This window comes from Pezoporus wallicus, unplaced genomic scaffold (assembly GCF_028554395.1).
Source record: "Pezoporus wallicus isolate ANWC-B61680 ecotype Strahan unplaced genomic scaffold, APGP_CSIRO_Pwel_v1 contig_14689, whole genome shotgun sequence".
NCBI lineage: Eukaryota > Metazoa > Chordata > Aves > Psittaciformes > Psittacidae > Pezoporus > Pezoporus wallicus.
Genome location: NW_026637698.1, coordinates 349,588 through 362,527, shown reverse-complemented (window position 1 = coordinate 362,527; position 12,940 = coordinate 349,588). Strand labels below are relative to the sequence as shown.

General features: G+C 42.2%; 1 protein-coding gene across 3 annotated transcripts; it reads left to right on the top strand.

The window, feature by feature from the left end:
- Positions 1 to 481: 481 nt before the first annotated feature.
- On the top strand, positions 482 to 8,882 carry TNFRSF4 (TNF receptor superfamily member 4). 3 transcript variants are annotated; one of them, XM_057407245.1, is made up of 7 exons: positions 482 to 764; positions 5,042 to 5,164; positions 5,504 to 5,605; positions 6,031 to 6,097; positions 6,260 to 6,489; positions 6,790 to 6,915; positions 7,642 to 8,882. In XM_057407245.1, exons 1-7 carry the CDS (start codon positions 749 to 751, stop codon positions 7,710 to 7,712), a joined length of 735 nt encoding a protein of 244 aa, XP_057263228.1. In that variant the 5' UTR covers positions 482 to 748; the 3' UTR covers positions 7,713 to 8,882. The 3 variants fall into 3 exon arrangements, with proteins under 3 accessions (XP_057263228.1, XP_057263227.1, XP_057263230.1); XM_057407244.1 differs by lacking the exon at positions 482 to 764 and adding an exon at positions 2,273 to 3,131; XM_057407247.1 differs by lacking the exon at positions 482 to 764 and having other exon boundaries at positions 3,452 to 5,168.
- The last annotated feature ends 4,058 nt before the right edge of the window (positions 8,883 to 12,940 follow it).

Here is a 12,940-nt window from a genome sequence, read left to right as displayed (position 1 = left end):
AAGTCAGACTCTGCTCCCGTCCACCCGTTACCAGCGCTCCATGTGCACTTGGTTGCAGGTTAGTGAGATTTTCGTATAGACAAACCCGTGTCTAAAAATGTGATGCTTAATACAAGTCATAGGGAGGGCTGGTTTAGACTGACTGGCAAAAGGTCTAGCTTTTGCTTTGCTGTTACTTATAAAGCCTTGGTTAAAATACGCAGTGACCTGCACTTCAAACTAAACAAAATGAAGCGCGTGAACATAGTTTTGCGAGTGTTTTGTTCACAATCTAGTCAAGACAAAGGTTTTAGCAATATCAGTTGATAATTGTATAAATGTCTGGGCTGCGTCCTTGCGTTATACTCCAGTTGTTTGTACAGTTCAGTTAGTTAGATATAATTTGAATGGACAAGTTCCATCTTGTCACACTTGCTGCTCAGAAAGCAAGTTCCAGTTTGCAGCTGAAATAGGAGGAACTTTGTCAATAGAGGCAAAGATTATGCATACACAGTCTTAATCTTCTGATAATGTGAGCATGGAACCCCTTGGGAAATACAAGGTACCACAGTATTTAGCTAGCAACTGCAAAAATACTGAAGTATGTAGTGTTGTTGCAGCTGATAAATCTGAAACTTGAGGAACAGCTGCCAACCCCCCCCCCTTTTTAGTGTATGCATGGAGTTCCGCACCTTACCGTGTTTTGTTTTTCTCTGCCAGAAATCAGGATCACTTCTTAACTAACAGCTGTAAGGATAAAGTGGACTGCATGGTGAGATTTGGAGGTACATGAAATTTATTCCTGTCTTAGAAATTCAGACTATTCCAGGTTGTCTGTAGACTTATTTTTAAAGAACCTTCAAGTGTTTTATATGCACTCAGTCTTTCTCAGATTCTGCTGGGTCCTTTCCCATTGGAAAACCCTTACTTGCCTGTAATCCCTAAGGAATCCAGTGGCTTTCTCTTTAAAGCCTTTTATTAAGGAGTGCTTTTGAGTTTCATGCTTTTTGCCTGTGTACCTGAAGAAAGATAATCTGCCTACTCTTAATAGGACTTGGTATGTGAAGGCTATGATCTCATGGATTCAATTTCATCTTTAAGCTTGTATAGAATAGCTAGAATAAGTATCTGTAGTAAAAAATGATACACTTACATTAAATGAAAGCAGAAATGGGTCTTATTTCTGACCCATACCGTGGTTCAAGTCACTTCTATGATGCTCCCTTCTACAACCCAACTAGCTGCATCAAGGCTCTCTTTTGAGAGCAGCCTGTGGTGCACATGATCCCTGTGGGAATGCCAGGCAGCATTTGGGAGGGGTTAGTTTGCTTTGGTGAAAATCCAGCCAAGGAGTGTGCTAGATGTGAAATGCTATGAGATAATCACCGTGTTCTCTCCCTGTCTTATTTACTTGAATAATAGTAAATTATATCCCCCATGTAAAGGGATCTGGCAATATCAAACCTCGTAACACTTAATGATGCCATACGTAAAGGTTGAATTCTGAAGATGGATTTATTAAATGAGCATTTAATTTGTATTTAAGTATCTGTAACAAAAATATCAATGCGTCATCATGGCTGCTCTACTGTTTTGGGAGCTTTCAGTTTAAATGTGCACAAGTTTTTAACCTTACCTTTTTTGTGAACATCATGGCAGTTTGCATTTTCAGGTTCTAATTCAGTAAGTCAGTAATTATTCACTAGGTAAAGTCTGAAAGATTGCTGGGGGAGGGAGTCTGGTTGAATATTGCTGAGGGAATGATTTGAGTAATGAGGTATAAACCCACTTAAATGGCATTGAGTGTAATCTTGCAGTGGGAAGAGTGGGTCTGGCTGTGTTTAACTGCTGTTAACACAGCATCTTTGATCACTGCAGGATGTCTTGTTAACGTGGGCCTTTTCATAGAAGTTGCTCGGGTCTCTTAGAACTAGAAGACCTAAAATTCGGATCTGAGATCAATAAGATCAAATGAGTAAAATTCTAATAGTGAGCCTGGAAAGATTAAAACCCCTAGTTCCAAGTGTGATCACTACTTTTTCCATGTGCTTGTGGTAGGTGAGGGCAGGACTGCCTTGCCAGCATGCTCCTTTGCTATCCTGTTGCTGGCTTGCACAGCTGGATGGAGAATCTGCCTGGGGTTTGTATTCCAGAGTTAACATGCTTCTGTGGAACAAAATAGACATCAGAAGCAGCTGGTACGTGAATATGGCATCCTTTGCTGTCATACAGCACGCCTCTGCTGGAACATTTAATTCCATGGGAGGAAATAGCGTCTCTCTCTCCAAAAGTATCCGTTTTGGAGTTGGAGCTTCCTTTTCTTTAGCAGCAATGCAGGGTGTCTGATACCGAGTTGAAAAGGAGACTGTAAATGCTTCTTTGTAGCTTTTGCTAGCTCCTGAGGGCAGTATCAAGATGACTGACAATTTGTGATTCCACACTCTTCCTGAGAAGAGAAACAACAGAGTATTAACAATGTTGGGTTTTTATGCCGCAGTGAAAGTTACGGGTCTGCTGTTAAGAGTGAGAGCAAGGGGAGCTAATCTGTGCTTTGCCTTTTAAGGAGGAAGCCCATGTGGGCTCTGTTTCATTTTACCTGTGGCTTTCATATGTGAAGGTTTTCAGGCATTACCTCTGTATTGCTTTAATACTCCTCTTTACAGTCACATGGATCATCTCTTTAGCTCTCCTGGCATTCAAGGGCTGTGTTTAATTCTGTTCTACGTAGAGAGGTATGTACCTGGCTGAAGGCTCTCTGTTTTAAAGCTACGAATAGAAACTCTTTCCAAATGCTGTTCACCATATTGTCTTTTTTGCCTATGTATATTTTAGTTGTGAACTGCCAAAAATAGGTAAGGGAGGGGTGGGAGTGGGAAAAAGGATGGGGGCGTGGAACACAAGCTGGGAATTTCCGAGCAACTGACATATGAACTTGTTCTGATCACCAGTGAGTTAGAATCTCTTCTCCAAGAGTTTGCAGCTATCAGAATTTAGCTGGGACAATAGTATTATGGGAGCTGTAAGATTTTACTCCCGTTTTTCTACTGTTTGGTTGTTGCTGCTGGCAGTCAGTATTAGTCACTGCTTGGGATTGAAATGCAAAGAACATCAATATCCTTTTCGTGACAAATGCTGCAAGGAGTGTGCCCCTGGTAAGTGATTTTGGATGTTGCTTATACTTGCTCAATATAATAGCTATCAGTTAATAAAATACAGCTTGACAGAAATATCGTTCAGATGTAGGAAGCATAACATGGTGAAAAAGCATTTGATGAGACTTTCAATCAGTCTAGACTGACAAAGATTATTTCCATAACATACTAAATTTAGGAACCCCCTTTGGAAGAGCTACATGTTCTTTAACTTCTTTTGTGTGACTGCTTCCTTAATGTGTCAGTCTGGTGCATTTTATTGTGGGAGTATTAGCTGAGAAAAGATGTTCATGTTTTATATAAATGCTCTCAAGAGCATTTATGTTACTGTCTTTTACCTATTGCATAAAGAAGCTCAGAAATCTTGTCTAATGGAGAACTTTAGGTATTTAATTCTGTTGCTGCAGATGTTTTTGAAGCTTATCTTTTAAAGCAAAGTTTATGCTACATAAGACTTGGTGGGTTTTAAAGGAAAAAAATACGCTTGATTCATAGCAGAGATTAGGAAAGCATAACTTGACAGGAAATGTGAGCATCCTCCGTTCTTGTCGAAACTGAATGAGGCTGAATTTTGGGGTTTGCATGTTATTTCCCCACAATCTGATTATCTCTGAAGGCAGTGCAATATTAAGAGGCACGAATGCAAAATAGCAAACCTCAAATACTCTAATAGTTGGGATTTCATTATAGAAATTACTTGGTGATGAAGAGTAACAACAGTTAACAGGTAATACTGCTTTTGGAGGACAGCCCTCTTAACGTAAGGGATTACTTGTAGTACTGTCAGTGTTGACTGTATTAAAAGAAGGGTACATGTACGTGCCTGGGGGAGCGTAAATTGTGTCTGTTGGCAAATCTGCCGCTGTTGGGGAAACGTGTCGTCATAGGTTGTGTAGAGAATAAAGATATAGAAGTGTATTACAATATTGTAGTCATTAAAAACCTCCTGTGTTTTGCCACTGATAGTACTCACTAAAACACGGAGAAAATTAGAGTGAGCAAGAGACTTGATGCTCATTGTTACCTGCAGAATGGGGAAATGGAGAACCAAAATGAAAGGAAAGGTCTGTGAGAATAAGGATGTATTTAAGCTCAACTGTAAACCCCCAAGTAATTAAAATTGTCTGTCATTCCTGCATGGAGAGAAGCTAGTGAGATAGAAGGAACATACTTGACACCTTTTCCAAACTCCACTGGTAACTTGCTGTTTCAGTTTGGGCACGCAGACCTTGTCATCCTAGCACATTAATCTGAACCTCCGTGTAAGTACTGAGTATCATTCAGTTTGGAATTTGTTGGTGCTAGCTCTCAGAGCTCATTTCTATATGCCTCTTATGATACAGGCATACTGTCTGGAATGGTAACAAATGCCTTGCATTGTGTCTTGCTGTTCGTGAAATGGAGCTAGTAACATCTTTGATATTGTTAGGTGCCAATACAGATTAAAATACAACCACATTCTTTCGTGCCTAATGGGCTTTCAGAATGTCAGCAGGAGATTCTCCAACCATTTATTCTTGGCTGCTTCACTAATGAATTTTAACTGCAAACCTGAGCAGTCCATTGCCATCTTCTGTACCTGTTTGGGATCGCTTTGGGTTGAATTGCTTGATTTGTCTTGCAAGGGAATGTAGGGTCGGTCTTAAAGCCATTGTATTACATTGGAGATCAGCCATATTTCCAGCTAAAAGCCTGTCATCAGGCCCTTGTAGCCCCTTTTAGCTGCTTAATTTGCAGTGATGCAATGGGTCAAAACTTTTGCGGATTCCAGCCTATTTAAATCTGCTGAATGTTTTCAGCCAGAGTTGTAAATGGAACTGTTAGTTTCTGGGCACTCTTCCATTTTAATGCATGAAAACAAAGAGCGTTTCCTTCAGCTAATAATCAGTGCTTCCTTGTCCTTGTTTTAGGTGAAGAAATGAGCTACCGCTGCACTTCAACAACAGACACAGTCTGTGTCCCCTGTAAAGATGAATACTTCAGTAGTAAGCACAATCTCGAGTTCTGCCATGTTTGTACAGTCTGCAACACTAGTAAGTCAGCTTATAGCGGGCCCTTGATTTTGGGTTTTGGGGAAGCAATCGGGTCTTCCTATGCTTTCTTTTCTTTGCATGCCCCTCAAAGGCTTATGATGCCGTAAAGCCTGTCACTTGAGACAGCCAAGTCCAGAACTGGGTTATCGTTTCAATAGCTGATGGTTGAGTCTTCAGAGAGAAGCAGGCTTGTACTGCCTGAAAACTGGTGTCTTCAGAATTGTTAATAAACTATTCTCTGCAGTTGTTTCTGCACACAACAGATAGACACTGAATAATTCTGTTATTTAATTCCTTAACTTCTTGTTTATCACTTGCCCTTTATTCCACTGTTGCTAGGAAAGGGGAGTGTGGAAGTGAAGAAGTGTGAGAAGACCTCTGACAGAATTTGTAAGTGTGTGGCAGGTTATATGCCAGATGCCAGAAGCAAACTGAGACATGGTAAGTTAGTGGTGTGTCAGACTCCAAACTCTTGCTCCCACTTAAGAAGGTTGTTATTTCTAATGTAAAAGCTATTGTCATTTGTCTCATTGGTATCTCCACACGAGTGTTGCAGCAGGGTGGTTGTGTGGACTGTTGCTCTGTGATTCCTGAGCTGTCAGAAATCTTAATGCTCTCTTGTTAATATCCATAATCAGTCAGTAGAGAGATCAGGAAACCTTGCCCATTGCAGACTAAAATGGACCACTAAGCGTGTTATGATACTTCTGACTCAGTGGCTATAGATTTTAGAGGCTATATGGGTTTTCTTGGCTCTGGTCTAAAAGCTAGACTACTAGTATAAGCTGTCAGTGTAGTTACTGTGTAGCTGTTGTACAATTATGTTGCTAACTGACCTCAAATTCTGCCTCTTTCTTTTTTTCTAGAATGCTTACCATGTCCTGAAGGGTCTTATTCCATAGGGGGTTATGAGAAGTGTCAACCTTGGACCAAGTATGTATCACTGATCCAGTATGTTCAGAGCAACATTCTATGCTTACTTTCAGTTTACTTCTATAGCAGTTGCTGCCTAAATCATGGTGTGTAGAGAAAACCTGCATTAAAGTCATTACTACAACTGTTTGAAAATAACACTGATTTGTCTTACATCTTTAGCTGCAGCCTTCTTGGGAAAAGGACTCTTCGACCAGGGACGAAAACAGATGATGCTGTTTGCAGCAGCCAGATCCCACAGGCAACTGCCTCTCAGAGTACAACACCTGCTTTGAACCTTTCCACCACACACCACAAGAATAATACATCAACTGCAGCGTTCTCACCATCCAGACCCAGCCTGATTCCTTCCATTTGTTTGGATACAAACAGCCCCATGGCGACTGACTGGGGTAAGGAGAGGGAATGACCAAGTGTAGTCTCTCTCTTTATTACTAGAGCTTGCCAGGAATTTAATGGAAATGAAACCACACTCTTTCTCAGAAGCTATATCTGTATTTTATACAGTCTTCAGTGAGACACAGGTTTTCACGTTACTTCCCCGTCAGCTTGGCAGCTGGGATTTTGTGTAGGCTGAGTGGTTCAGGGGTACTTCGGGACATCTAGGTTCCTTTTGAATCTGGGAAGCCATGGAAACTCCCATTAGAGCCATGAATCTTTCTTAGTGTGGTGTTCTTCTGTTTTTCTTACAGGGTCTGTATCACTTATCTTTATTTGTCTGATATTGCTCATGGTGAGTGGAATGTCCATCCTCCTGTTGATTATCCAAGCAGCCAAAAAGGAGACCAAGAGGAGGCCCCATAGAAACAACCATAATGGTGAGTTTCTTTTTATATGGAAAAATGTATAGGAGAGAATAGTCAGGGCCCCTTGTTTGAACTTTACTAATTGTTTCAGTCACAATGAAGCCTACTTTGCCAGGTAGCACAGTGACATCCAACAGTAGTTGATCCTCTATGTAGTCCTTATGCACTGAATGTCAGTTGTTTCAATTCAATGTTTCAGTTCTTATAGAGCATGGATTCCCTTGCTCGTTGTCATGCAGAAGGATTCTCTCTCTGCTTTTAGCTCTTCCCAGCTTTCTAAGCTAGCCCTTAGTCCCTGCAAAAATGATGTAATGATTTTGTGCAGGAAATTCTATTCAGTACAGAGAAGATCCAGAATCAACAGACTTTAGAAGAGTGTATTGTGAAATCTTTTGCCGACATAGAAGTGAACAGCCTTAAAGTATCTCCTGCAAACAGAAGAAAGGTTTGACTGAGAAGAGCTGACCTCTGTATTCAGAATCAAGCAGTAGTTTAGCTCTTGAGTCAGCCCACAGCTGCCTCATGTTCCATTCATAGAGTAATGGTAAAGTGTATTTTCACTGTTCCTGACACTTGATGTTTCCTAGCCCTGACTGGAAAGACAGGCGCTGACCCAAATGTCATCTGTAGGTGCCTCACCATCCATGAAACTAGGAAAGTCCCTGGCTTCTCTTTCCCTGCTCTTTCTGCTCTGTACACTTATTTATTGTATCTTATGTTTTATTGCCTGTCTTTCAGAAGAAAACAGCTGCCGACTTCCTATCCAGGAAGAACAAATTGACTTCAATTCTAGTCTCATCAAAAACTGACTCCACGTTCTGTTACCGTTTCCTGTGTTTCTGAGCTAATGGATTGTAGTAACACATGATGTGTCAGTGTTCTGTGGCTGGATGTGGAGGGGATGTCCTGTTTAGTTGTACTTTAGTTCCTCTGGGGCTCGTTGAGTGCCCGTTTGGTGTTAGGAGCCATGGGAGTAGCTGTTCTTGGTGGAATGATGTGATTCTTTCTCTTGAGCAGATCCTGTGCACAGCATCCCTGTTGCCAGGACTGAGTGGCTATAGTCCTCTGTGCGTTTCTAGCCAGTTCTGTATATAAGGATAGGGAATTGTCTTGGAATTGAATAAAGTATTGAGGAAGCTGTAAGAGCTGATCCTTGAGCAGACACAAAACAGGGAAAGCCAAAGACCTGCCTTATAACTGAACTTGTATCTTGTCTTACAGCTCTGAGATGCTTAAGCAGAGCCTTCCTCTCTTTTCTCAGTACAGGTATCTGCAGTGTTTCAGTTTGGTTCCCAAATGAACTTTCCTTACATTAGGTGAAGAATCTCCCCTGATGAACCTAGCCAGCTTCCTTTTTGCTTCCATTTCTTCAGGTTATTTCTTCTTGGTCTAGTGGAGTAGCACCACAATCCTGGTGCTAGCTGTTGAGTGACTATCGAGAGATGGCTGCTCAATGCCACTTCTTTCTTCCCTGCATTTCTTCAAACACCCACTGAGAAAATGTCATGTTAACATATTGAGCAGCATCCCTGCTGTCCTCCCAACAAATGGAATTACTCATGATCACCAAGTATATCCAGATCTCCAAGTGTTTGGAAATCTCCATGGAAATCTTCATGTGTGTATAAAGTAGAATATGTGGATCGCCAGAAGGCAAAGGGAATGGTAATTTTTGATGAGAACATTAGTAGTGGAAACTTGTTCAAAATAGGAGGAAAGGCAGAGTACTCATTGAATACAGGTATTTTATATACACGGGACCAAAGCATATGCCAAAATATGCAGCAGAAAATGTATTCAAGAATACAACTGGTGTCTACAAACATGTTGTTAAACATATGTATTCTTATATGTTATACATATGGTATACTTAGCAATGATTTCCTATTTTGAAGTGCATATACAATGTATATAAACATTTGTATTATATACAAAGTGTGATAGTGACTTCTTGAAATAAATGGTAGTACCAGCTAGAAGTGCGTGTTTGTGTATGATTGGAGAGTACAAATGAGCAACAAGTTACTACGCTGTGTATAATTCTGGTGTGTGCAAGTCAGTCCAGTGGCTTAGCAGGGTTTGAGTTCCACGCTGCCTTTAGAATGCTGTATGTAGTGGTTTCCTCTGTAGTCTGGCCAGGCGGCAGAGCTGAATGTTGCTGGGATGATCAAGATGATAATGCTCAGCCCCTTCGTAACGCAGAGTCCCTGTGGTGAATGTAGAGATCTTCGAAAGCGTGCTGTGTCCTTAATGCTGTCATCTTGCAGTGAGTTGGATGGCAGCGTGCAGTGGATACATCAGAGAGATGCATTCCAGGGAGCACCCAGCACATTCTCAGAAATGATGCTTATCAAGTTTGTAGGCTGCACTTCAGAGACCATAAAGCTCATGTTATGCTCGTAACTGAGCAAGGTGCAGGTAACTACTGAGCCACCTGAGGCTGTGGGTTATGTGATGGAAATGCAGCCCACAGGAACAGATGAGCTGTTGGCAGCAGAGCCCCTCTGTGGTGTGGGCTTATCAGCTCATTCCAAGAATCTCACTTGTTTCCTGCCCTCTCGCTCAGCTGCACAGGAAGATGTCCGAGTGCATTGTGTTCTTATGCCTCCCTACCACCTCATCAGGAAATGGGGAGCTTTCCTGCAAACCAGGGCATGGGTTCCCTCTGGCTGAAGAAGGAACCATTACTGGCCCTGGAAGCATGCAGCAGAGGCAGGGTAGCTGAGACACATTGCATTTGCTCATCAGCCTTTGGGAAATGGGCAGACAGTGCAGTGTGGCTTGATCCTGTGACAGCAAATCAACCCAGGCTGGAATTGCTGGCTTTTGTGCTACTGGAAGCCAGGCTGTGCTGCTGTAGAACCGCATCCAGTCCCTGTGCCAAGATGTATAATCCTGTCAGAGTTAAACCATAATAACACTTGATAGGATTGAAGGCATTTATGATTTAATTATTTTTGAGGATGTGGGTGCTGGTAGATTGCAGGTTTAAATAAACTAATGTAGGTATTTCACCCTAAATAAAGGAATAACGGTGTTGATTTAATTGTCATGCTCAGACTTGTTATTCTTCTGTGCAGAACTTGCTTGGAGCTTGTTCCAATTCTCCCTAAGATGGCAGGAAGTAGTTAAAAATAGGCAGAGAATCTTGAAAAGCGTGGTGCTTTCTGCCCACACTTGTCTTCCTACTTGCTGTAAATGAAACTTTCCCCTCTCAAAGATATGTGCCCGTGTCATGAAGTAAGTTCCTATTTTTGAACCATTCAGATGTCCCCTTTTTCAGGCACTTGGGAGAGACATAGTCAAAGTTGTGCAGCTTCGTCTAAGCTGGTAAAGATAGGGCTGTACTGGAAATATTTTGCAGTGTAGTGCAGTAAGCTTGAGGTGTCAGTTCTTTTATTCTGCAAACCAATGGTAACTCTGGTTTTACTGTGACCTGTGCTGGCAATGTGAATACTTTGGTATGTGGTGGTATGTGAATGAAAAGCATCTTGGTTGCCGTAGAGCCTGATTCAGGAGGTCACTTAAGCACATGTCAAACTGTCTGCATGGATGTTGTTGACAAATTTGGGCTGCTGAGGGTTTTAAGAACCATCCGTAAAACTGAGTGATAATTCCTTTAGTATTTCTGGGTGAGGATAACACCTGAATTTGGTGTAATAGAGAAATAACTCTATTTCCTGAATAACTTCTTTTCAACTGCACTGGCTACGAGTTTACAGGCCACAGGGCCAGCCCCTTACACTGTCTCCTTGGAATTACGTAGAGACAGAGGTTAGATCAGATGGCCACAATGAACTGGGAGGGAAACCAAACAAAAACCCCAACCCCTATAGTCTTCAGGATTTCTATCTACAGTATTTTTTCTCCTACCTGTGAGGCTATCACGTATGGCTGCCTGGAGTTTAAAAAGGCTCTTTGTTCAACTTGGAGGTTTGGTTTGCTTTATTGCTTTGCTGCATTCAGTTTTGGAGAAGGATTAAGACAAGAGCAGATGGTATTTGAGAGCCATAGTGGGGATAAAATACATAAATGAGCTGGGTTTGAAGTTCTTGAACACTCAGACTGCACGTATGGTAGTTAGCGTCAGTAGTTACTACAGTTAAAAAGACAAACCACAGATCTGTAAGTTTGTGCTTTCTATATTCATTTCCTCCTTGGTTGTTTTTGGTTTTTTGGTTTTCCTCTGCAAATACATGGCAAGTTTCCTCTACTGTGACTAGGCCAGATCTTTCATTTCCTGCATTTTCTCTTCACATTTTCCTGTACTTAGAAGCTCATCAAAGTGACTCAGATTTGCCATGAGAGACTTATAAAGGTCGCGGCCACTGACAGGCATGCGTGGTGTGAAGCTGGCAAGGAAATACACAGGTTGGTAGAGTCAGGGAGTTGGTGGTTTTACCTTTGTCTGGTTTGGTTCCATCTCTGAAACGTCAGCTATGCTGCTGCCTGGCCCCTGTGCCACTGGGGTTGTCTGTGAGGAGTCACCATTTTGGCAGCCAAGCTCACCAAGAGGTGACTGAGCCTCATTTGACAGACCAAGGCAGAGCTGCCAAGTGCATAGTGCAGCATCCTTAGCACTTAGATCCAGGCCTCCTTGCAAAGCCCTCACTGTTTCGGGGTGCGAATGACTTGCCTTGGGAACCCACATGTGGCACTGCATGAATGACCCATGTCTTTGCCATGTTGTTTGACTGTTGTGGCCCCAGCCCTACCTGTGTCAGGTTTGCAGGGCAGTAATTCTCCCTGCGTGCCAAAAGAGGGCAGGTCGAGGGACTGCAAATACTCTATGGGCCCACAGGGTAGGCAGTCCTACTCACTGCAAAACCTCAAGTCTGGCCTAAATGTCAGCAGAGCTGGAAGGAACACAACGATTTTGTCTTCTAGTTTCAGGCTGCAGCTAAATCGTTTGTCCTTAAGGTTTTTTTTTACCCCAGTCTTTTGATAGCCCTGTGTGAGCTGTCACTACTTATGTGGTATCCTCTAGGACAGCTGATGCCCTCATGCACCAGCCTTGCCATGTGCCTGTTGTAGTACCAGACTGCACCCCTGCTGTGGCAGATCATGGTGTGTAACTCTTCTAGGTGTCATGGTAAAGATTGAGTAATCTTTTAAGTAAAGGTTGAGTGACAGTTGTTTCTCAAGAGCATAGGCAAGTTTTGTGCAACTAGAACATGAATCTTGTAGCTAGCAATGGAGTCTTCTGTAAGCAGGGTGAAAATGATTTGCAAGCTGGAGCTTACAAGGCAGTTTATACATCAGTTTACCAAATATCATTAATCATTCAGAAATTACATAGAATTCATGTGAACCTCTTGCTAGTAGGACTGCATGGCTCCTTTAGTCACCCATTATGGGTAATCTGCAAAATCTGAGCATGCAGCCTCAGGAAACCAAATTCTCTCCCTGGTAACAAAGGTTTCTCATGAATCATGTTGAGTCTGAGGAGTGTGAGTAAAGCCACTGGACTTGCGTGAGTTAATGATTTATTTGGGGAAGTGGTTATGCTCTTTTTGTCTTTATTTTGTTCTTTTCAGAAGGTTGGTAATTAGGACAGGGAAACTGATGGCTTCAGTTGCTCCAGGCAAAAAGGGAACTGAAATGAGGCGATGTGCATAATGTTCAGCTCGTGGCTGGATGTTGTTAGGGTGGGCAAAAGTAGAATGCACAGCCTGATCTGCAGCTATTTGTAGGAGTTTCTACTCTGAAGGCAGAGGTGCAAGCTGCCACATTGGTGCACTCCAGTGGGTGGAAGAATCCACTGGTTCTTCCTTCAGATCTCATCCCTAGCACTAGAAGTGCTCCTGTGTGGAGCGCAAAGGAAGGAGAAGGGGTTTAGGAGATCTGTAACATCTTTTACTCTGTTCCATCACAGTGTGTTATGTTTTGGCCTTGATTTGTTCTGAGCTCTGTATGGGTATGGGCAGGTATGGCTGGAAGATAGTCCTTTCTTCTGCTTTTGGAGTGGTTCTGTGCTTCTCTTCCTTTGCTGAAAGAAGGAGAAGCAGCCCATCTTCTCCAAGTCTCTTGATACAGT

Bases quoted from the DNA above. Each gene is read 5' to 3' on its own strand.
- TNFRSF4 (XM_057407244.1), top strand. From the start codon at position 2,990: ATGGGAGCTGTAAGATTTTACTCCCGTTTTTCTACTGTTTGGTTGTTG. The intron at 3,132-5,041 runs GTAAGTGATTTT...TCCTTGTTTTAG, and splicing joins CTGCAAGGAGTGTGCCCCTG to GTGAAGAAATGAGCTACCGC. The intron at 6,098-6,259 runs GTATGTATCACT...TTACATCTTTAG, and splicing joins AAGTGTCAACCTTGGACCAA to CTGCAGCCTTCTTGGGAAAA.